At 44.3% G+C, this 25784-nt stretch overlaps 1 protein-coding gene across 2 annotated transcripts in view; it reads right to left on the bottom strand.

Moving 5' to 3' along the window:
- The window catches only part of PTPRT (protein tyrosine phosphatase receptor type T), a 1083394-nt gene that overhangs the window by 569088 nt on the left and 488522 nt on the right, over positions 1 to 25784 (bottom strand). For both annotated transcript variants that reach the window (XM_060122182.1, XM_060122183.1), the window contains exon 7: positions 20211 to 20504. In XM_060122182.1, coding sequence (XP_059978165.1) covers positions 20211 to 20504 — 294 coding nt within the window. The remainder of the gene's footprint in view (positions 1 to 20210; positions 20505 to 25784) is intronic.

Raw genomic sequence — 25784 nt, 5'->3', positions numbered from 1 at the left:
CACTGATCCCCGGCCTGTGTCTGGTGACGGCCACTGCAGCTCACAGGACTGTTCTTGCCTACACCTGCCATCGGGGCCGATGTCCTGCTTCCCTCTTGGAACAGAAGCCTCGCCCTCTGCTCGTGATTCCCAGGGCCTCTAAGAAGCCACACTCAGTGCTCTCAGCACCCATCCCACCTGCCATATCCCTTTCTTCTCTGCAGTGAAGGTCACAGAGGACTTTGATACCCACGGAGCCTCTGAGGTCAGGCAAAGCCAAGGGTTTGATCTCGTGACCAAGGATGCTGCCCCACCTTTGTGTCACCTTCCCCATCTCTGTGTCACATCGCTTAGTGCAGAGTTCCTGAGAAGTGTGTCCTTTTATTCACATGGCGTACACGTGACGGAATGACCTACGTGGGTCTGGCAATGTTCAGGCCCAGCCCTGAGCACCCCACGAAAGGCAAACTCCTCCACATTCCCTTTCTCCACAATGACTCCCCAGGACCAACCAGCGATGCTCCTCCAACTAACAGCACTGAGAGCCCGCACTGCAGGCAAAGCTCTGCGCTCTGTGCTGAGGACCAGCATGGAGCAGGGCCAACACCTTCTTACAAATATCACAGGATTGAGTGATAGAACAAACATGGTAGATGGTCCTATAATCAGCGGGTACAAACGCATGGCAAGAGGCAGGTAAGGAGGGAGAGGCTGCAGCTCAAGGTAAACGGGAAACCCAAGGCCGTGTGTGATCTTCAAGGGCCAGCCTAGCTTTGGAGGCCGCCTTCGTATCATATTAAGATGCACATACATTCTACCTCCAACAGGATGTATCATTTTTTTGTCATAAAATTATTTTGAAATATTTAAAAAATAAGTAACAATAACTTATCGTTGTCTCTGGTTTCTTCAACCACGTTTTTCCTTGGGGAATTCTTGATCTGTGAGGAAAGCTAACCTATAGTTTGTTGCTAAATGTAATAAAATTTTTGAACAGTAAATTGACTGTATATATATACATATATGTATACACACATAGGCATGCAGATATATTTCACAGATATAGAATTAAATGCTGATTAGCTTCAATACAGTTTTCCTACACATTTTTGAGCCAATAAATTGCTTTTCCACTCTTCAAACATTTTAGAAGCCTTGAAATCTCCTGGCCAAAGTGTCTAATGATGAAAAGGAGCATGGAAAGGAAAGGAAAGGAAAGGAAAGGAAAGGAAAGGACAGGACAGGAAGGCTGGGAGAGCTCGTGAAGGGCCGTGAATGGCAGGGAGGGTACAGAGGACACTCTAAGGGCTGTAGGGGACATGGGAATGATGTAAACCAGGGAAAAAATAAGGCCAGGTTTGCGTTGGAACAGTCACCATGGTTGTCCCGTGGAGGATGGATGGTGGCGAGGACACGCAGTGGGGAGAGGCAGGACTGACTGTAAGTGGGAACAGGAAGAAGGCTGGTGGACGGGTCCAGGGGAGACATGATAAGCCCCTCCCAGCACAGAGTGTAGGATGGAGAAGACGAACCCAATACAGGCAGGCAGGCAAGCAGGCAGGCAGGGAGGGGACTTAGGGAGAGCATCTCTGGAAGCTCCAGTGGAACAAGGAAGAGGCACTGGCCACAAATGAGAACATTCCATAGCGGACACCCAGGGCTGCTCTCCCCTTTAGGATATGCTCACTGAGGGCGTGAAGCTCTTCAGGCCAGAGGGTTTCTATGGAGATGGGGACAGGAAGCAAGAGAGTGTATCTTTACCACACTCGGTTCAACACACCCAGCCTCCCACCCCCCAAATCACCATCTTTTCCCTCTTTATACGTATCTGTTTGTTCAAGCCTCATGACAGTCCAGGGAGATGGACACTGTTATTCTGAATTTATAGATGAGGAAATGAAAGTCCAGAGAAGTTTAGTGACTTGCCCAAGGTCCTACCACTGCTAACTAGTGAGATGAGAGTTTGAATCTGGAAAATCACACCCTTCCCACAATACCCTGTTGCTTCCAAAGCTCACTGACATCAGGGCAGGAATGTTACTCCTGCTGGCATTGAAGAACGATGTACAGGCAACATCTTACTGTACTACTGTCTTATGCATTTAAATTCATTTACTCGTTTAGTTATCATGAGACTGTTGCCTCAGCATGGCAACCCAATGGATCCGATAACATCATTTTCTATTTGATCCTAGTGGCAATGGGGTCTGTAGATGTATCAATACCTCCCAGCCTGAAAGGGCTCATTGAAATGGACCAAAAATGGAAAGATACAGAAGTAGCAAAATGACATTACATTTAAAAATACAACATAGTTTACTGGAAAAGAAATGAAAATAATCCGCCTTAGAAATTTACCAGGTCTCATAAACCTGGTAAGACAAGATCGGTAATAGGTATAAAATCCAATGGGAGACTTCAGTGAATCGTGGTGGCAAAGAATCCTCAAGTGACGTATGTGGACAAGAGAATAAAATTGGAGAAGAGGGGGCAGAAGCAGGGAGAAGGCACAGTTTTATGGCTGATCTGGTGTGAGAGGAGAGGGAAAAAGAGGGAAGGATCCCAGATGAGTTCAGGTTTCTGAACTGGGTAGGCAGGCTGTAGGGGTGAGATGGGTATAAAGCAGATAGAAAAAGCAGTTAGGTGTGTAGACCTGGAGCTCAGAAGAGAGACGGGAATGTGTCCGCCTCTTGTTGAAGCCATGGGAACAGGTGAGACATACCCAGGGAGGGTATTGTGTAATGAAGAGAGAACTGGGCAGAGGACACAGTCCTAAGAAACACCAACAAGCATAGAAATGAGAGATGAGAAACAGGGGGCATACGATCCGAAAAGCTGGATAGAGATTTCATTTAAAAAACAGCTGACAATGCAGCCCTCGGGGAGGTAAGGGTGCAAATCCTCTCAGGTAAGATGGGCTTTTCTTGGGATGCAGAAGCATGGCCATGCTTAAGTGGATGAAAAGCTGAGGCAAGACAGGAATGCCCTCAGGAAAACAGAGGAATGGATCTGGGAGGGAAAATGTCAGGGGCTAAAAATTCAGAGCCTGCCCAAGTCAAGCCTAAAGAAAGATAAGAACCTGCAAATATTTGACGTGTGTTAATGCCAACAAGGGAAAGAACTGATTCTGCTCCAAACAGGGGGCTGCCACTTGTAAGTGATGATAAGAAATAAGAGCCACTGGGCTTCCCTGGTGGCGCAGTGGTTGGGAGTCCACCTGCCGATGCAGGGGACACGGGTTCGTGCCCCGGTCCGGGAAGATCCCACATGCCGCGGAGCGGCTGGGCCCATGAGCCCTGGCCGCTGAGCCTGCGCGTCCTGAGCCTGTGCTCCGCAGCGGGAGAGGCCACAACAGTGAGAGGCCCGCGTACTGCCAAAAAAAAAAAAAAAAAGTAATAAAAGCCACTGATTATCAGCTCCAAACACCAAAGGACTTATTTGCAGAGTTATTGTCTCAGGGAAATGGAGAAGAATAGAGAGAATGCAGACTTATAACAGTTATAGATGAGATGTCCAAAGAAACAAAGTGGCTCATCCGCTGTTAAGGGCAGGGTGTAAACTGACCCAGTTGTGGAGGAACTGTCTCAAAGTCTTGGAAATGCTCGCTGGCCCAGCGACAATGACACTTCCAGAAATTGATTCTAGGAAAGATATTAAATATGTGCTCACTGATTTGTATCTATAAGGATATTAATGACAATTTTTGAAAAATTAGAAAAGACTGAAATGTCCAGAAATACAAGTTAGGATAAAATCAATGGCACGTCCATATTAAGAGCATATCAAGACTTGAATCAAAACAAAGACTTGAATAAACTAAAACAAAAAAACCTCATAGACTTGAATCAAAATTTCTACTTTCTCACTCCTGTTTCACCTATCCTATGCCACTTTGGCTTCTGCTGGTCTTTACCCCTCAGTAGCTGCTCATGGTAACTCACCAGTGGCCACCAAGGTGTCAAATCCAAGGGGACCCTCTTACAGTGCGTCTTACTCAACCTTCAGGCAGCTGACAACTTCCTCCATCCTCTGTCTGGCTGTTGGCCCAAAGGCACCACATTTTCCTTCTGCCTCTCTAGCTGTTTCTCCACAGTTTGCTTTGCTGACTCTGAATTAGCAACCCAACCTCTGGTCTCATGGTAGGGGCGTTGCTCAGGGTTCCCTTCTCTTACCTCCACACGTTATCTAGATGGATCACATCACCATGACTTGGGCGCGCAGGGGACACGTGCTTTCGTGGACAACTGTGCATTGTCTAGGGCACAAGTTTCCCTGTTATCAGATTATGATTCTATGGGACCTACTTTTAAACCCTGCAAGTTGTAGATTACTGAGAGCAATGCAGAATAATTTTTTGTCTACAGACGTGGAAATGGTTCTGTCTCAGGGAAGGACAATCTTCTCCCCTCCCAAAGGAAAAAAGAAAGCCAGTTTTGCCTCTGTTTGCATATTCATGTCAACATTCCTCACCTATAAATGTCTCTGATTTTTGGATTTTCCGCTGCACGGCTGTGACACCTCACCGGCTTCCTCGTAGATGAATCAAATAAAATCATGTTGGTTTTACTCCCGTATGAGAGCTGTGATGTTACCTTGTCTTGAAAATTATTTTTCAACAGTTTTAAGAGCTATCTAGAGCCAAATGTATGTGTCCATTCCTGACCACCCCCCACCTCACTGATTTGTATATACAGAGAGTTGGTCGTCTCTATTTGCAATAGTTACGTTCTATAAAGTTGCACTGAATGAGCAAATACCGAACCATTGTTCCTAGGCTCCTGAGAGCCTCGGATACAATGTTTTTGTCAACCGGTCAGTACATAACCTTGTTTTATGTCTGGTTTTGTTTAAAGATACCTTGTTTAATATACACTGTTAATTCATTCACACTGAGCCCACAGCCAAGAGCTGTAACTCACGCAGAGCAAAGCTTACCTAACACATGCATTTTCTCTGGAAGGCACATCACAGCCTTCCTGCGCTCAGGGACACTAGGCAGCACTTTGGCACTATGCTTAGGGGCCATTTTAAACAGAAAAGTCAGCAACAAAAAGCACCCAAATGGGAAAAACATGGCACTAAACAGACCGTGAAAAGGATATTATTTACAGGAGGAGACCTGAAACAAGAAGGCAGAGCGTCTCCTTGTTCAACCTGTGAATGTGTGCATTTGGCAACTCAAAGTGTTCATCTCTCTGCGCATGTCTGTGAGTGACCATGAAAGCACTGTGAGCACTGCTTTTGGTATCACAATTACATTTTAGCAAGTAGATGAATTTGCAATCATGGAGTCTGCAGATATTAAGGACAGACTGTATTTCTGTATCTACATTCCATGTAATATACATCTCCCCCTTGGCTTCAGGATCCATAAAAACCAAGACCATCTCTATTTTATCCATCATGCTACCTAGTTAATACCTATTTGTATTTATTGAAGTAAAAATAATAAGTGCATGGGAGAATGTTCATTATATACTGCTAAATAATCAGTTATAGAACACGTACACTTTGGCTTCATTTTGTGTAAAGAGATGTACATTTCTGCATTAGAAAAAACTAAAACAAACCATTGGAAGAGTTACACCAAAATCTGGAGTAGTTATCTCCAAGTGGTGGGGTTATGGGTGATTTTTATATTCTTTTGATGTTTTTCTGTATCTTCCAAAATAAAAATAATAGAAACATATTTCTTTCACCATCACTCCAAAACGCCATGAAAATGTGAAGAGCTGCCCTAACTTTCCCAACACGTACAGAAGTCTGAACAATTCCAGGTATCAGAGTCTCTCTAACTTGCAAGCAAACATATTGACCAGCATCCCTCCAGGCTGTTCATATGATGGGGTTTACAGCTCACCCCCAGAGGACCAGAGCTCTCCTAGGTAATATCTTTTATCTGGTATCTTTGAAAATATGTGGCCAGAATGAAGTTTAATGCTCTTGGCATATTACAGGCATCCCATTGCCCAATCATTCTGAATCCTAAACTCCCCGCAGTACAGAATATCATTCATCTTGTTAGCCACACCTAATTGAGGATGCATGCCCATCCTTGCTTCAAACTTCTGGATGTACCAGCCAGACACGGAAGTGAAATGCACAAGGCTCTGTCCTCAGGGAGTTCAGAGTCCAGGACAGCTCAAGACAGTGGGATGGCCCTGAACTGCCTGCCAAAGGCCTTTAGATGCCTAAACTGCCATGGCTTTGATTAAATGCTTTGGGGTGGGTGCAGGGGCCAAGGGCACATACCATACCTACTGTAAAAGGCAATTATGGGTCCATTACTGACTTCTTCCTTGGGATACTCCTCTGGGCTCAATTTTATTGTGCTTAGTTCATATACCATCCTATATAAAATAGCCTGAGCCAACTTTAAATGGACTTTCTGCTTAACCTTCAAATTCAAAAAAGGAATCAATTAATCAGAACCCCTGCCTCCTCCTGTCCCCCCCTCCTTTCCCCCAAGCTATCAGGTTAATCCAGGATTCACAGCTCATTGAAACCTTCGACAGTAGCCGGAGGGCAGGAGTCAGAGTTTGGGGTCAGGATGTTATTTCACAGCTACCCCAAGGTCTGAGATATAGGGAAGGTGTCGTAACTCCTGAGGGCTTCTATGTTCCCCTAGAGTAAAACGGTGGTGATTATCCCAGTTAGTCTCAGAATCACGATGAGGATCAATAACGTTTATAAAAGGCTCTAGAAAGACAGTATTGTAAAGGATTTACAAACACAGGTGGTATGGGCCACTTGGACAGGGCCTGGGGTTTTCCTCCCAAAATGAGTTTCCCGAACTGTGGTCTGGATGTCTGCCCGGCTATTACGCCAGGTCAGGAGATGCACAGTTAGGGTCCTCCTTTCTCTGACAGGCTTTCTTTTGCAAACCTTCTTTGGGTCAGGCTCCCAGCTTCCTTCCCTTCTCCATAAAGAATTCCCTCCTCCCTTCCTCAGTTCCTCATTGCTTGGGGCACTGTAAGCTTATTCCACCCATGGGGCTGAGACAATAGGTCAAATGGTTATAAAGCAAGTTGAAACCTAACTGCATCCCAAACACCAACATAAACCCCATATTAATTAATGAGTTCAATGTAACACGTGAAACTATTAGAAACACCAACTTGGTAATAGTTTTTATCTCTGATAGATGCCTTGTTGGGTCACTTAAATTTTTGTCTATTTTTCTGCTTTTCCAAATTTTCTGCAGTGTAGCACGTATATCTCCACAACATCCATGCGTTCAACACCAATTTACTGAGTGCCTACTAGGCGTCAGTCACGATTCCAGGCACTAGTGACCAGAACGGATGAAGCTAGAGTGTCCTTGGGGAAGCACAACGTCTAATGGACAGGCATGCAATAAACAAACAGACACAAATAATTAGATAATCACAAACTGGGATAAGTTCTGTGAACAGTGTCATAAATTGTTCGAAGGGGGAGCGGGAAGGAGACTAACTTATATTAGGGTGTCAAGCAGGGTCTCTCTGTGAAGTGACCTTTAGAGCGCCATGCAAAGGAGAAGGATGAATGAGCTGGTGAAGAGTATGAGTGGGGAGAGAGTTCCAGGGAGAGGGAACAGCCTGGGCAAAGGCCCTGAGGCACGAAAGAAGGCGGCCATGGTGTTTTTGAAGAACAGAAAGAAGACTAGCGTGGCAGCTGGCGCACGTGAGCGAGGCCGAGGCAATGCAGAAGCGGAGGTTATGAATAGACATGAATTAAAGCAGACTTGAAATATCACTTCATGCCTATGAAATGGTCACATTTTTAAAAGATGACAGTATATAATTTTGCCAAGGGTTACACTAAAAGTGCTCATATCATTAAAAAAATAGCATAATTATTTCATTGACAGCAATCTGTGAAATGCAGCAAAAGCCATAAGGATGTCTCTAACTTCTAATACCTTACTCCTTGAAATTCAGCCTAGAATATCATTCAAACAGAAGGTTACAAGGCAGGAAGATGGTGACATTTCGGAAACACCCAAATATCCAACAATACAGGAATTGTTAAGCAAATTTTGGCAATTAAGACTCTATGGGACACTAAGAAGCCATTAAAACAATGTTGAAGATTCCTTAAGAACATGTAAAATATTTACTTTATGGTGTTGAGTGACAGGCGGAGCCATAGGACATGAGGCATAATTACCTAAGAATGGGGTCAATGATTGAAAAGGAATATGCACTCACAAAGAAATTAATTGGTATAGAGATATATTTTCTATTTGCTTTGCTGTAGATACTACATTACTCTTTTCAAGTACAAGGATGAGGAGGACAAAGAAGGAAGAACAGCAGCAGATACCATAGTAGCTGCAGCAACTGTACCTGCTTTTAGCCCTGGGCCCAGCTGGAAAAGGACTGGTGGGAAGAGTTACACGCTTCTAATGATTCAAGACATCCCCTGCTAGGGAAGTCTATACGGTGGATGGACATCCACTCGTTGGTGGGTCCCCACAGACCTTCCTGCCACAGCTCCACTTAAGATGCTCAAAATGACTGAGGGTCGAGCCAGCGGTGGGTATGATTTAGAAACCACCACTGACTGACGCTCTGGTTTCCTTGCTTTCTGGCATGCGCAGCCAATTCCTCCGCATCCAGCCAGCTTTGTGCTCCCTGATGCACAGACTATTCCACTCTTAGTGTAATGAGGTCTCTGCATTCCAGAATGCCAGTGATGGGCAAGGCACCCTGGGATCTCCCTGGCCCTGACATAATTCTGGCTGAGGGTGCACGCCAAGCTCTTGAAATTGTCGGCCCTCCCAGATCCCTTTGGGAAGCGGCAAGTGGCTACCCTTTGTCCCTTGGACCCACTGCAGTGAAGACCTTAGGGTTTACTGGTGAGGAAGGCCTGGGCAGGGAGAGAGAGAGAGAGAGCCTCTAGGCTGTTAAATTGCCTGAAGCTCCAATCTACTAAGCACCTACTAAGTTGCAGGCGTTGTACCAGGCACTTACAGGTATATAGCCAGGTGGGGTAAGAGCAGGGATTAGAGTCAGACTTGATAGGCTCTAACCTCAGCCACTTCCTAGTAAGCTTCATGACTTGCAACAAAGTACTTAACCTCTCTAAGCTTTGGTAGTGACGGTGCTGATGGCCCATACCTTCCTTTTTGGGGCTGCAAGCAGATTCACTGCAATATTAGCCATCATTAATATTAATGACCCTTATTTCTATCCAGTGAGATAAGCAGTATAATCCCCATTTAACAGATGGGTAAATGGGATCAGAGAGGTTAAGCAAACTGCCCAAAGCTGTCTAGCATCCTAAGGGCAGAAGCTGGATTCCAATTCAGATGGAGCTGTAGGGAGACTCTTCATCCCACGACCCCTTTCTCCATCTGAGCAGAGAGTAAAGCTTGGTTTGCCTCCCAGGGCTCAGCAAATGTGCAACTGTTCTTGCACCTTCCAAGAATGTCAATGATTTACTAACTATGATAAAAATAATCTCTCACATTTATACAGAGTGCGTTAACATTTATAATAATCTTTCACATTCACATTTGACTTTAAGGGGGAAACCTGCTTTCAAGTTGTATAAATTTTATATAACACAGCAAAACAAAGAAAACATTTACAGTGATCCATAATCTCACTTATGTATATATATTATATATACACACATACACACACATATATCCCTATAAATGTAAATATACACCATATATAGGGTATGTGTTGCCTGTATGTGTGCATGAGAGCCCATAGACTAAACTACATTTTTTAAGGGAGGGTTGGTCCCATTAAAAGAAAGCCTTTGGTCTCAGCTAAGATCTCTTAGCTGCCCTCCCTACACTCCCCCTTTAACGTTCACCTCAATGCAAAAGATGTGCAAAGACAGGACTGGACCTGAAGTTGGGGACCTCTCCGGAAATGAGAAGAAGTCTTTGCATCACCTGGAGGTGATCTGGGAGAGAGAGGAGAGAAAAATGGGAAAAATCCCTGCCCACTGAAAGGACTTTTAAGGCTGTGAAAGGATTTTGAGTTGTCTGCTGGTCAGCCCTGCAATGTCATCTCTTGCCTGTGCCCCTCCCCTCCTCCCAAGCATCAAGAGAGGTACTGCTGCTGCAGAAAACAGCCTGGTGCTCATGCAGCTTTGGGACAGCAGGAGAGAGGGGCCAGTTTCACATTTGACCCCATTAGGACAGCCAGGAAAAACAGAGTGACGCTCTGGAACTCAGAGCAGGCAGTGAACGGGGGCCACAGGTGCTCCCCTGGGAATCTCCAGATGTCTTCGGGGGCAGGATCAAACCAAGTGCAGGATCTGGAATGGGGGATTCTGCTCAATACTTCGTAGCTCTAACTGACAAATGGGCACCAGCTGAGAAATGGCCTGTGTATTTATATTGCAAAAAATTGGGACAGTAATTACACATGTGGTTTCGTAAGCTTTTTTTTTTTTTTAAACTTACCATAGCATGAACCCATGCCATTAGATATTCCCTGAAAACATGGTTTGTAATATCGGCATAGAATTCCACCGTGTGCATGCATAAAACTTTACTTAACTATGTTCCTATTGGGACAGTTAGGTGATTTCCAAGTTTTTGCCTTTATAAATAATACAGTGATGACCTCCATGTACACGATTCTTTTTCAGCAGCTCTGATTAGTTTGTTAGAAAAAAAATGAGCAAATTGTCCTCTAAATGCACTGTGCCAGCCTACCCACCTGCGGAAATGCCTGCTTCCTTTGTCCTTGACAGCGCTGGTTATCATCACTTAAAAGTAGATATATTTTGGTAATCTTACAGGTAAAAATTCATTTATTTGATTATCTGTGACACTGGACATTTTAAATTTGTTTTTCACCATTCATATATTGTTTGTCGGTCACCTATTTATACCTTTTAGGCCTTTCTAAAAAAAAATCAGTGTGATGACATTTTTATTGACTTATTAGAGCTCTTTACGTGTAAGAATATTATCCCTTTTTTCTCTATTTTGTCACATAGTTTTCCACACTGTCTACCTATTTGCTTTCTGAATTTTGTTAGTATAGCATAGGAGATTTTTCTTCTTCTTCCTTTTTTACATAATAAATTTGTAAGCCATGACTCAATGGTGGATGCATTTCCTTTGAATGAACTGTAATTCCTTCCTCATACAGAACAATATTTTCTTTATTTTCTTCTAGTTCTTGCTTTTTTCTGCTTTTAACTTCTTAATCGATCCAGAATTTATTTATTAGCATATCGTGATATCTATGCAATGCATTCTATTTCAATTCCAAGTTATTAACCAATTACAGATATACTATGTTTATATGAATTCTCCATACAAATAAACTTTGAAAGCCAGTTTCACTCTATGCTGGATTATTTTCTCGGCTTTAATTTTTTTTTTTTTTTTTTTTTTTTTTGCGGTACCCGGGCCTCTCACTGTTGTGGCCTCTCCCATTGCAGAGCACAGGCTCCGGATGCACAGGCTCAGCGGCCATGGCTCAAGGGCCCAGCCGCTCCGCGGCATGTGGGATCTTCCCGGACCAGGGCGTGAACCCGTGTCCCTTGCATCGGCGGGCGGACTCTCAACCACTGCGCCACCAGGGAAGCCCCGGTCTTTAATTATTATAGCTATAATAAACACAGGTATTTCACAGTGAAATCCACCCCCCCGCCAAACCACCACTTTTAAAAGTGTTCTTCACTACACTCTCCTATATATTCTTTCAGATCAATTTTGAAATCACTCTGTCAAGTTCCAAAAAGAATCTCATTAGGGCTTTGATTGCAATTGTATTAAACCCATAAATTAATTTGGGGAGAACTGATATCTTCACAATATTAAACTTGCTAATCTAACAACATGATATATCTCTCCATTTATTCAGTTCTTGTTTTATCATCCTTGATAAAGTTTTGGGTGTGTGTTTTCATATAGTTTCTACACATTTCTTGGTTTTCTCCTAAGTATTTATATTTTAATTGCATTTCAGAATAGGATACATTTTGTTTTTTTTTATAATGGTGATTACGGGCATATAGCTATTGATTTTTGTTTATTTGCTTTGTGTCCGACCATAATACTGAAATCTCTTAGTAGTTCTAATAGCTTTTTTTTTTTTTGGTTTAGTTTATTCTCTTAGGCTTTGAGGCTATAAGAACATTTTCTGCTAGAAATAAGAAAGTGCCTTTCCATTCCTAGCTTACCCAGAATTCTAATCTGTAATGAAGGCTGAATTTTTTCGAATTACTTTTCAGTCTCCCCGGAGAAGGTCAGATGGTTTCATCTTTTGACCCACTGATACGAAGCATCAGACCAATAGTTTTTCTAATATCCAACTTTTTTCATCGGTGCATTTCTGATCACGGTGCCTTATGCTTTCATTATGATGCTGGATTTCAGGGGTCATATGAGGAAGAGCTGGAGCTTTGCAGCTATGTAATTAGAAGTTCAATTCCCAGCTGGGCCACTTCGGCAGGTATATGGCCTTGGGTCAGTCACTTACCTTCCAGTCAGTGGAGGAAATTGTTCCCACCCTCCTAGTACAAGAATTACAAATAAAATAGTTACTTGTAACAAGCTCAATACAATGGCCCTCAGCGTGCGGAAGATACTCAAGCTACCATACTCAAGGGTAGCTGCTGTTTTCATTACTATAATCATCCATTTTCTTTGTGCTGTTATTTCAAGATTTCCATCAGTACAGGAATGACTGACCTCCAATTTTAATATATTTGGGGGCCATGTCTTTAGTCCAGCTAGCTTGATAAACAAACACTGTTAGCTTTTATTCTCATTAATACCTCTCTGTGGCTCACTTTTTCTTTAATCTCAACCTTCAAAGTTAGGAAGGATGGGGGAGTGTTTACCAGGGTGTGTTTGCTGACTTATTGTACTTCATCTCCCAGGTGGGCCTAGTTCTCTGGGGAGCAGAGGGTCGCAGAAAAATCTAAACGTAACAGGATGTTTAATAGGGCTTTTCTTGTCACTTTGGAATTTTACCCAAGGCTACAAAACCAAGAAGAGTAAGGAGTAAGTGCTGCCCCGTTCTACACAGAACAGCTAAGACACTTCCAGATGTCCCTTCCAGAGACTGCTAAGAGGTGTCCAACTGGACCCTCACTCTTTGCTCTGATACCATGCTCAGCCCATCCAGTAAGGAGACTGTACAGGCTGGGATGAAAGTCCCTGAGGTTGTGAATTGCAGGTGTAAAGTGAGAAAACTTTCTTTTCTCCTCCTCTTCCCTAAGCCAAGTGGGAGCTGGGTCTAAGGTAACCACTTGTAGGTACTATGTGTGCAGTGGAAGGGAGGGGAGAGGGTCCACAGGAAGAGGAGATGGACATCTCGTGCCCTAGCAGATGCTTCTTGTCTCATGCAGCAGCTCCTGAACCAGGTGTGATGAGAAGAGGCCTTCCCTCCTCTTCACCCCCTTGGACGTAACTCTCTCCAAGGTCCTACCCTCCAGGGAAGAAAGGAAGTGTCAAAGCAGCAGAGACACTGGCATGGGGGAGGGAGGGGAAGTGAAGGAACAGTCAGCTCCCCGTCTCCAAGTCATTTAGAGGAAGAGGTGGCCACAGTCCCTCTTCTGTGGCTGCCTTCAGTCTGGGATCAAGTGCACTGCTCGGGCGATAATGGCCCTTTGAGCATGGTATGGCCTGCATGGGAGACCCCTCCTCCCCTGGTTTCTCACAGTGTTAATGAGTTCTCCGTGAATCTTTAAATTTTGCTTTGATTCTCGGTGGAATGGTGATTCTACTTCCACTGGCTGACCTTGCTGTGTTTCCCTAAGGTTTATGGACCATCCCACCAAGATCATAGCAGATGAGTCAGATGTCTGTGCTCATACCACCATCCTGCCCGGAAGGAAGTTTCCATTTACTTCTAATTCAGAGCCCTACGAGTTAAGCCAGGTTATGCCACCCCCACCTTACAGAGTGAAGCTGAGGCTTAGAGAAATGAGAAACATAAAAATAATAGCCTCACAATGCTAGTTACGGAGCTCTGTTCTATTTTCTAGACCCTAAATTCCTCTTTCCCTCTCTCTAACCCTCCACTCTGCCCTAGAACTGCAAGTTAGACTAAAAACACACCAATCTGAGGATGTTCACTGCAGAGGGTCAGGACTCACCTCCACTCCCTGTCTGCCAAGGCCTCATTCCCACTAGCCTTGGCCTCCCAGAAGACAGAAGGGTCTGGAAAGCATGCTTCTCTCTCTTACTTAAGACTGGAGACAGAATTATAAAAGGACAATTCCCATCTCCCCCTCCCGCATTATCAAGAACCACCGCAGCCTCCTCTAGGTCCTGCAGCCACACGTCAAAGACTCCGGAACACCTGCGGAGCCACTCATCAGAGCTTCTGCGTGAATCCACCGCTGAGAAAGTGAAGAGAAGAGCAACTGGAGAAATCCTCTACAGCAGGGTCCATGATGCTACAGCGAAGGGAATCTTCCCAGGCCTGAGATTATTTCTAAAAACTGTTCATTAAAAGGGGCTTCTGTGTCCTGGGTTCTCTGCTAGGCAGATAACGTGTCTCACTGAAGCCTCCCAACACAGTGGTACACTGTAATCTCTCACAAATGGAAGAAAAGAAACTGAGGCACCGACAGGAGAAGGAATTCACCCGTGGTCACCCAGCTCACACGTGCCAGCTTGAAATAAAAATCAGAATCTTTTTAGCTCTAAAGTCCCTCTTCTTTTCACTAAATTCTAATGACTACCCTCACTTCACTGAGCCCAGCAATTGGGATTTCTCTTTTTTATCCCCTTGGAGAAAAGAGCAGGGCAGACTGTAACTTCTTCGAGTAGAAATCCATAAATATGTAAATAAAATATAATGTGCAATCAACCCTCAGGTGGAGGCAACAGGAAGAGAGCTCTCCAAATCGGCGGTGCGTGTCGCGTGTCTGGCTGTATCAAGTCGCTTTTCACTTATAGAGCCTGAACCCTGTGAGACCACGATGAAGTGGACTCCCAGGCAAGGGCCCTTTGATTTACAAGAGGAAGCAATCACAGGGGGATGTATGATCGCTTGGCTTGCTGGACCGTTGAGGTGTGATTCCATAGCTATGATGTGAAGAGAGCTGCCCAGGGTCTGGCTGAAACACAGCTTTTGGGGAAAGAGATTTCTGGAGCATAAGAGAGAAAACTTTAGTTGCTATAGACCTGTTTTTGAGATGTGGAGGAACAGGTCACCCGAAAGTAAAACCAGAATCCAAAAGTGAGTGTTGCATGGAGGCAGATATGGGTAAAAATGAGGGAGAGTTTCTGAGTGATCATTTTAAGACATCAACAAGCAGGTGCTCGGGCCATTAAAAGTGGTACCTGCGGAAAAGATGCAGGGCCAGGTTGGACCAGTATGGTGTCTGCAGCTCTTCTTCTCACCTGTCTTCCCCGCTTACTGACCTTGGGCCCTATCGTCAACGCCATTGGCCTTGGTTCTCCTTGTGGACGCCAGACAGTTGATGCAAAGAGCCTCCTACTGCCCCTACTCTTTCAACCTAAGGGATACTCTCTGCTCCTAACTAGGACCCCATCCAGAGTTTTATGATAACTAGGCTAACACTGGGTAGTGAATAATAATAACCACCCAGGATCCCCAGCAGTGACCTGGTCTTCCATGGGAGAACATGAGCACCCCCATCAGAGGTGGCATTCAAGGTGAGACTGCGTGGGCACCAGAGTGCCCCTCTAGGACCCAGCTCCTATGACTGGACGTCTGCTATTGCGTTTGTGCCAGAGAAAACCACCTGTTGCTCTAGACCAGAAAATCTCTGAGAGTCCAGACTACAGTATGATCATCGTGTTCTGAAATGGGATTTCCCATGGGACGATGAAACACAACAAAAGAATACGGCCCACCCTTCCAAATGCCAGTCAGTCCAGAGAAGTGGACAAGTAAGGCTTCCTGTTTTGATATCATTACTCATAATCATAACATCCATAACAATAATAGCAACAAATAAGGATTTGTTTCATTACAGGTATCTAAAGAGCGTTTTGAGCTTTTCAAAGCACTTTGATGTACGTTATCATGTTTGCTCCCCAGGCTTAGACCTCAGGAAAGATGGTGAATGAACTGACCAAAAGGAACAAAATGATGAATAGAAGGAAAAAAAATGAATGGGGCATCTCAAGAGAATAGCATGAAGAAAGAGAATTAAACTGCTTTCATTGGTACAAAGATGTCCTTTTGATTTGCAAATCCAGGTGCAACCTGGTAGTTCTCCTGGAAGAAGAAGAGATAACGTTCTGGTCTCTCCTGAGCTCCAGGTTGAGCTGTACCATCACCTGCTGTGCAGCTGCACCTCAAACACAACATATTCAAACCTGGGCTGGCTTTCTCGCCCCTAAAGTGTCTTCTGTGTTTTCCATCTCAGAAGACAGCTCCATCACTCATCTCCCAGGCATCCAAACCAGAAGCCTGGGAGTGTCATCTACGGCTCTCTTCTCTTATCCTCACATTACTCGGTTCCTATCTGGTAAATCTGTCCAGGCTCGAGCTTAATTGGCTAAGGGTCTTGCTATGAACTCTAGACTATTGGCCTGGGACACTGCACTGTAACTGAACTCTTGACAATCTCTCCCCTTAAGAGTTAGAACCTGCTCCCAGTGCCCCAAGAATCTACCTAGTGACCTGGCAGACCTGGCAGAACCAGAATCATCGCCACCTGCCCTTGCTGAATTGGGCCTCCTGGCATCTTCTTGATACCTGAGCTTGTAGCTTCCAGTTGCATGCCTCGGCCACCAGTACCTAGCACAGAGCTGGGCACATGGAAGGGACTCAGCAGATGTTTGATGAACAGGACTATAGCTGCAGTGCATGGAGGCTATTCACGCTCAGCTTGTCTCCATAGGTACCAGTCTCTTTATCACTCAGTCCCACCCTCGAGAGAACATTTGCAGAGGAAACTCCATCAAACCATGTGATGGAGAGTTCCTCAGGCCAAGAGATTCAGTTGTAAGAAGGTAATTGACTTGTGAGCTTCATCTGATGATTCTGTGCCTCAGTTTTTTCCCATCTACCTCTCAGAACTGCCTCAAGGATCAAGCAATATAATGGACATACTACCAAAGTGGCACCTGGGTATGACACTATACCAGTGGTTCCTAAATGTGGGTGTGCATCAGCATCCCTCAGAGAGCTCCTTACAGCACAGATCTCTGGCCTCCATCCCCAGAATTTCTGCACTAGGTCAGGGAACAGGGCCTGAGAATTTGCATTTCTCACGAGTCCCCTGGTGATGCCGATGCTTTTCGTTCAGGACAAAACTTTGAAATCCACTGCTCGAGATCATTTTAACAGCATTGCTCTTTCCACGCCAAACTTGTTTTTCTCCACAAAGTGTGCTATTTCAGTACTTGACTTCATGCTTTACTCTCTTTGCTGTTTTGTCGGAATCTTAACCCAGTCTGTAAATTCCTCTGGGCAGAAATTATACCTTCCACACTCCACACTCTCTCATTTTCTGTTTTGTAAAATAATGAGTGCATTTCCAGTATGATTAATAATAGAATAGAGAAAGGGGGAAAAAACTCAGACTACCAACCCCAATAAACAGCCTCCACAAGTGGATATCAGCCCTGGAATTCTCTTAAAAATTAATTATGAGGCAAAGAACATTCTATCAGTAGCAGTGTGGAAAAGATGATTACCTCTTTGATGACACATTTTGTAAAATGTGGGTTATTCAAGATTTTAGGCATAACTTACTTAAACATCAATATTTTTTGAAATATAAAACCACAAACAGCATTTTCAACTCATAATTTTTATACTGATAGCCAGACAATCGTGTTTTCAACATGTAAAATCCATTACACAGCCACGGCAACAGTTTGCAATAGATTGTAAATTTTTATTGAGATGATCATCTTGCGACTGAATTTCAAAATGCATTATATGATCATCAGCAAATAAGTCCATGGGGGCTGCTAAAGTGCTCTGAATATCATTTATAAAGATCAAAAACCCTGGAAACCCTGTAGAAAGAGAAAAGTCTCATCGGCAGGATCAAATCAATTATTTTTATGGATGAATACTGAATTGAAAAGCTGAGATAAGGTATTACCTGGTTTAATAACACATCCTTATGTCTTTTTAAAGTAGTAAGTTTTATAATCAAGTTTCAATGAGGAATTTTACCAAAGGCCTGTTTTTGAAACTAATCAGGAAAATGGCATCTCCGTTCATCGTGGTGGTTCAATAACATTCAAAGGAATATTCCCAAGCAAAGGAAATACTCACTAACTCTGGGTTACATGCTACCAAGACGCACCACTGAGATATTTAAGAATGGTTACATTCAATTCTGCTATAACGCTTACTTTGAAAATGCAAATGTCTTCCAACACGATTGCTATATTAGGGAACAATGTGAGGACAGCGTGAATTTCACATTTGCTATGTGAGATTTTGTACACAGAAACACTAGTGAAGCAGAAAACCGCACCCAGCTGGACTGAGTCACATAGGAACACACAAGACGCACCCACCTCAAACATCTACCTGCTTCCTTCGTTCACTGTGTGCGTTACAAGCCACACTGATCCACACATGGTGTCACAGCTTACTGCCACTTTCAGACAGCCCTCCTCCACCACTGCACAGTAGCTCATGGGCTGCAGCCTTCCTGATACCCACTTCCACAGGCAAACTCCAGGACGTTTCACGGTAACACCCCATTTGTATTACAGTATTTATGCATATCTTAGCCATTAACACGTGTACAATTGTGCTGCCATTTTTACTAGGTTCCTGTCTTTTTGGTGTGTCACTGATGAGTGCTGTACCCCAGCCCCATTTTCCCCCATAAGCCCAGTGGTTTTTACTGCATAACTTTGAATAGTGCAACGATTTTTAGGCACACGTATGTTGCATTATAGCAGAACTGACTGTGTTTTACTTTTTTGTTCCATGGAAGTCACTGTGCTGATGGGTCCTTCTCTCCCCACCCAGAAGTCATCAAGGATTCCTTTTCCCTCAGAAGTCAATGGCTCATGTTGCCACTTCCCTGGTCCCCCACTGGGGCACCCCCAGCTCTGCACCACACGATCAAGGGCATTCGAGTCAGGGAACCTGAGGGCAAATCCTGAGTGTGCTTTTGGCCAATTCTATGACTTTGGATAAAACTTTAAAAAATACTGAGTCTCTATTCTTTCATTTATATATGAGATAAAAGTACTTACATCAAATGGTTACTTAGGAAAAATGAGATAAAATAAATAATGTGATTTGCAGCAAAAAACAAACAAACCCATAAAACACTGAGTCCTTTTAATTTCCTGAGTTGCATTTGAAGCCAGAACATCTCAGGGGTACAGTCAGGGGTATAATCCCAGACAACACCCCTTGTCAGAAACACCACAGAAGCCTAGAGCTCTTGCGGATCGATACAAAGAACACTCCCATACACAGCCCTAGTCAGCAAACTCTTTAGCAGCATCCGGAAACCTCAGAGAAACCGTTGGAGCCTGGCTGGAGGGAACACTGACCAGGAGCCTGTAGGGATATAGAATCCAAAGGACCCTTGGACAGAGAGTCTCAGCCCAGACTCCTAAGTAGGTGCCAGAAACCCCCAAGGGACACAGAGGTGGGCGGCTCTCAGGAACTAAGGCATTTCCAGAATCCACTGAGAGACGCTTTCAGAGCCAGGAGCCCCTCAGAGACAGAACCAGAACCAGGAGCCCTCGGGGACACTGTCAAAACCAAGAGCTCATTAGGGTCACAGGCCCAGCCCAGAGATCCTCAGGGCCAAAAATAAAATCAGGAACACCTGACATACGCAACAAGCATCAGAACCACTCAGACACATAGACCAAATGAAGCCTCAGGTCACATGGTCAGAGCCACGAGCCCCCAGAGATACAACCAGAGCCTGGAACCTTCAGAGACACAGCCAGGAGCTCTCAGAGAAGCAGGCCCAGGAGCCCTCAAAGAAACAAGGCCAGGAGCCCTGAGAGACACTGTCAGCACTAGGAAGGCTCAGACACGCCAGTGGCACCAGAAGGCCTTGGAGAGAGGGAACCAGTGTCCCGGGAAACACTGTCAGGACCAGGAACCTCTCCATGACACAGCTAGAGTCAGGTGCTTCCTAGACTCCCAGTCAAAGCCAGGAGGTCCCCACAGATGCCTCTGGAGCCTCTAAGGCAAGACCAAAACTCTGGTGTTTTTTTTTTAATCACAACAGGAAGCACACTCATACCAAAGTGGAGGAATGACTGTCACGGGAGCGATCACTCCCAGCAACTGCCCAACCTCTCAAAACGGAGTCAGGAAGAAGAGTCCTACCTGCACACTTGGTTCTGGTGGTGAGGGGAGGCCCTGGTGGTCCCGTGCCCCCTTCCCCTGGTCGCGTGAGCAGTACCCGGATCTCATACTCCACATCGGGGTCCAGGTGCCACAGCTTATAGTTGGGAGAGTCGACGATGTGGGTCTCTGCCCAGGTGCCGGTGGTGGTGCGGTACTCCACCTCCTTCAGGATGATGGGGCCGTCTCCAATGATGGAGTTGGCATTCGGCTTGATCCACAGGTATGTGGCCCCCACGGCCAGCAGCTCTGGGGGGGCGATGGGTGTGGGAGGCTCTGAAAGACAGGAATCAGCAAAGGATGTCAGACCCAAATGGTTTACAGAGCAGACTCCAAACACGTGAGGACGAAGGACAGAATTCCGGACAGCCATAGAAAACAGCCCAAATCCCTTTCTCAACCCATTCACGTCCTACTTTAATTAAATCATTGTATGTAAATACCTGAATCAGCATTTCTTAAGTAACTATATTCAACACCTACTGTATCTCCTTCATTTAAAGAAAGGAAAGAATGATGGCCATTGTGAGGAAAAGATTTTTCTTGAACACGGCAAAGATGCCTGGGGCAATAGTCTCTTTTGTATCCTCAAATGAGAACCTGCCTTTAGTAAAGCGGAGTTTGGTTCAAAACCCAGGAGAGGCAGGAGTTTACAAACATTTCTTTTATAGGGACACGTAGATTGTTAGTGGATGTTCTTCCAAATAGTGATAGGAGCCTAAGTAGCAAAGGGATGATGGCATAGCAGGAATTCAGCTTCTTCCTCAACCCTAGCGATCTCCACCATCAGAGAGAGGGGCGCTGGCCACAGTGACCCCAGTGGGAATCAAGGGTCAAGGGAAAAGTCATGCTGAGTAATCTTGGATCTCCTATGTGTTGCCATCTCTCTTCCATTAAGTTCTGTAACCTCAGCTAAACAGACCAGAATTGCAGCAAAGCATGAATGGTGGCCTCTTTCCGGCAATTTTTAGCTCACTGGCAAATTATCGTTTACTTTATCCTCATTTACCAGAAAATCTCATCTGCAACATTTTGTGTAATTCTTGGGACATTATCCCCTCCGTTTTAATGAATTAAAAAACAGAACCCAAGTGATCAGTTCACCTAACCAAGACAGTGGAGCAGGTAAGGCAGGATGGGACCCACATCTGATGCCTTTCAAGACCAGCTCTCCCTTTGGAAAGCTGTTTGCCTCTCAATACCCATTTTCTACAGATCAATGTGGATATATTTATTTTTATTTGTAGCAAAAAATGGCAGTGGGACAACAATAAAGAAGTGAGAAGAAAGAGAAGATAGGCCCCCTTCCCTACCACCCAATATAATCACCATTTTTATTTCTCCATGTCCCATTCCAATTTCTATGCGTATACTTAAACCATATTTTTGTGGCTACAGTAACACACAGACCCAATGTAGATTTTCTTTCCTTCCCTCACTTATTAGATCCAAAGGACTTTGTTTACATACTATGTGGATTTTACCATCGCTGTCTTTAATAGTGATAGAATCCATCAGATAATTACACTAATTATTCTTTGATTGTTGGGCACATGAGTTGTTTGCTGCAATGAACATCTCTGTGCAAATGATTCCAGTCCATCTCGTCTCATATTTTCTTAGGACCAACTTCCAGGAAGGGATTATCTATCAAAGGGTATGAACAAGTTATTGATTCTTGGAGTAGAACTAGGAAGTGAAGGGTGGGGAAGGCATTTGGGGGTGGAGTACAACTTAGCTGTGCTCAAGAACTTTTGGAGAGCCTCTGAGCTATTCAGGTGGCTAAGGCAGGTATGAGTTTCAGTTTGGAACTCAGGTGAGAGCTCTGGGATAGATAGGGCTCATTCAGTGTTTTCTTTCTAATTAATTATCTAGCAACAAAGATTCTCCTGAAAGAGAATAATCATTATGAAGCAGAGGTGGACAATATTTTCTCAGTGTGACTCGAAGCAAATCTTCAGGGACGAGTTCAGATTGCCTCTATTATAGCCTGCCATTTGGTCAGAGAAGGAAATTAAGCAGATTAGTCAAGCTAGATGCTTTTCTTTACAAAGCCGTGGAGGTTATTACTCAAGGCCTTGTTATCTCAAAGGTGTTTGCAGATTGATTTTTGGATAATTTGTTCCAGGTAGAGAAGTTGGCAGGCAGATAATTTCTGGGCTCATCCTCTGTGCATTTTAAATATATAGACCCTTTGATCACCATTATCAACTCTCCAGAGTTCCCATCAGTCTCCAATGAGGCCCCACGGGTGATATTTCATAGCTCTGTGATGACTCTGTCCAATTCCTTAGCATAATTATTCACAGACCAGCTCTGGACAGAATTAAGATCAGCAGGCTTTAATACTTTAAGGCTTGAGCAAGTGGCTACATTAAACTCTCTTCCACTGACTTTCCACAATGGTTTCTTCTCTCCTATTTCAGGCATTAGCGGTAAACTGCTGACCACCAGAAAGAAAACAAAGCATCAATCTTTCCAAATGTTTAGTCCCTTTTCATGTATTTCTGAAGGTAGGTGCAAGTAGAGTAACCAACATTCCCTCGAGGATATAAATGTCTCCATCTCAAATGACAAACTAGTTTACACGTCCATGTGCAGACTATCCTTCCCTCTGACCCCTCAAGAATTGTCAGGAAGTACATCCTAGTGTTCCCTGTACTTGGCACCAAGAAGCCATCAGATTATTCTTGTTTTTCCTGTTTTTAGTAACTTATAGATTTATAAATGGCATTCTTTAGAAGCCACATGTACTAGTGTTCAAAGAGAAAAAAGCAGGAATGAGACACAGAATGATTTTTTTGGTAGGTACCACCTTTTTAAATAATGCACAGAAAGACCGTGTTTATCTGTATCAGTTGTCCTCTCTGAGATGAACTGTTCAGACAGACAGTGCAAGAACTCTATGAAGACATCTAATCCAACCACCAGAGTCATCAGACAGGAAACCAAGGGCCAGGGAGAGCCCATGAAGACAGAAGGAGGTGTAGGCAGCTTTGGAACTCAGGGCCCAGGTAGCACTCCCGCCCATCGTTTTCTCCTCTTGTACTTGAGATGTTTAAGCAATTAACCAGAAAGATCATTGAAGGAAGTCTGTTAAGAGTAGTCTTTAACTTCGGTTGATACAAAGGACCTTATGAAAATGTGGTGAGAAGTTCCAGACTTTCCCCAGGGAAATGCACATAAGCCTACTACTACCTAGAGTTCTGTACATCATTTCAGGAATTCAGGAACCCCTTCTGAAGCCCCTACATGAACCCTTGAAGAGTCTATGCTGAAAATAAAGGAAATCCACAGAGATTCTAATGACAGCCCACATGCCCCTAATAGCTGACACTTCTCTGGGACCCTGACCCTTTGTTGCAGGGACTAAAGGCTGGGATCACAATCATGTAAGGAAATGGAACTTGATGTAGGGGTCATAGACCTAGTACTTCCATGCTCCAGGTTCCCAAGCGTTTGGGTGAAAATAAACATGCTAAGATTTCCCCAGGACAATGCCAAGTAAATGTCTAGGTTCCCATGACTAGGACCCACCCAGCACATTCATAGATTCAACATCTGGACTAAAACATTTGAAGGAAAAAAACATGATTCTACCCATTTAATGTTATAACTTAGGTAGAAATCTTCCACAGAGGCTGTCTTAGTAGCTTGGGTTGCTATAACAAAACACCATAGACTGGGTGGCTTACACAACAGACATGTATTTATCACAGTTCTGGAGGCTGAGAAGTCCAAGATCAAGGTTCCAACAGATTCAGTGTCTGGTGAGGACCCTCTTCTTGGTTTGCAGACATCTGCCTTCTTGCTGTGTCCTCACATGGTGCTGGTCTCTTCCTCTTCTTACAAGGGGATTAATTCCATAATGGGGACTCTGCACACACGACCACATCTAAACCTAATCAGCCCCCAAAGGCCCAACTCCTAATACCATCACATTGGGATTAGGGCTTCCACATATGAATGGGCACAGGCCATGTTTTCAAATCCATCTTTCTGTGCATGAAGGGCTTTGTCTAATTGTGGGGTCTTGAGATGAACAACCTGGCAGAGAGAGACTCCCTGTGAAAGAAACCCCAACTGGTGTGTACTCTGTGCCTCTCACGTGCCAGACGGAGTGCTGAGTGTGTGCAATTTAGTGGTGAAAAGAAATACAGGTTGTCTGTACCCATGGACTCACGGGGTAAGGCAGCCAATTAAAGAGGCATTGACAATAATGTGGAATGAGAGTCACGATGGGGTGACAGGAACAGTTATGAGGCCTGTGAAGCGGCCTAATCTAGTCGAGAGCTTAGGGAAGCTCTTGCAGAGAACATTTGGGCATGATCCATGGGGCCAGAAATTCACATTAAGTCTGTGAGCAAAGAGACTGTCCTAGGAATCCTGTAGTTCTGAGTTGCTTGGTACCACCCAGAGCCAGACTGGTAAACAATTTTTTAAAACTATGTACTCTGCACACCTATTCATTCACTCGTTATATAAACATCGAGTATCTGCTTCATGTCACACTCAGTCCTAGCCACTGAGGATACAGCGATAGACGAAACAGACACAGTCCTGGTTGCCAGGGGTTCACATTCCAGCTTTCGCTCAAGGACTGAGAGAAAGAGGAATAAGGAGAGAAAGAAGTTAATTCAGAAGCTGCTGAAGAGGAGAAAATCATAGGACAAGCCAGGCCTAGGGTGATGCTTACGGATCAATCAACTGATACACACACACACAACAGAATACTACGCAGCAAGGGAAAGGGAATAGACAACTGATGCTCACCATGGACAAATCTCAAAAGAAAATGATGTTGTGCAAAAGAAGACAAAAAAGAAGAATGCATAATGATTCCATGTATATGAAAAGTTCAAGAACAGGCAAAACTGATCTACGGCGATAAAAGCCAGAATTACAGTTACCTGTGGGAACAGGTGCTGACTTGGATGAGGCATAAGAGAACTTTCTGGGGTGTTAAAACGTACTCCACATTGATGTGCGTGATTAAATAGTAACAACCAGAACCGTGTTAACGCTGGTGGGGTGATTTCCTGGAAGGAGGCTTAAGAAAACTTTCTGGGGTGATAAAAATGTCCTTATCTTGACTAGAACTGTGTAAGGCTCATCAAACTGTACACTTAAAATATAGGTATTTTGCTGTATGTAAATGATACCTAAAAAAAAGTCTAAGAAGAACAAACAAAAATATGGCTTGCCTGTAACCCAGCAGGTGGGTTTGAATTAAGAAGAAGGCCACAAAGTCTTACTTGGAACTGAACCCCAGAGTATTTGGAGGGAATGAGCCTTTAATCCCGTATCATTTCTGTCCACACAATTCCATCAGCATCATCAGATGCTTGATTCCCGTGAGCTTTCTTAACAAGAGGTTGTTCAGGCACACATCAGTTCTCATTCATGAGTCTTTTCACATATGAAACGACCAAGCCCTCTCTTTACCTGGTCCCACGCCATCAGCTGTGTGGAGCCAGGAGGAAGTGTTTGGCATCCGATGGCCCTCTCTGCTGACACAGGTTGGAACCAAATCAAGAGGGAGGGAGCCTGGTTTTC

Source organism: Lagenorhynchus albirostris, chromosome 15 (genome assembly GCF_949774975.1).
Source record: "Lagenorhynchus albirostris chromosome 15, mLagAlb1.1, whole genome shotgun sequence".
Taxonomy (NCBI): Eukaryota; Metazoa; Chordata; class Mammalia; order Artiodactyla; family Delphinidae; genus Lagenorhynchus; species Lagenorhynchus albirostris.
This window is presented reverse-complemented; position numbering and strand designations above follow the sequence as displayed.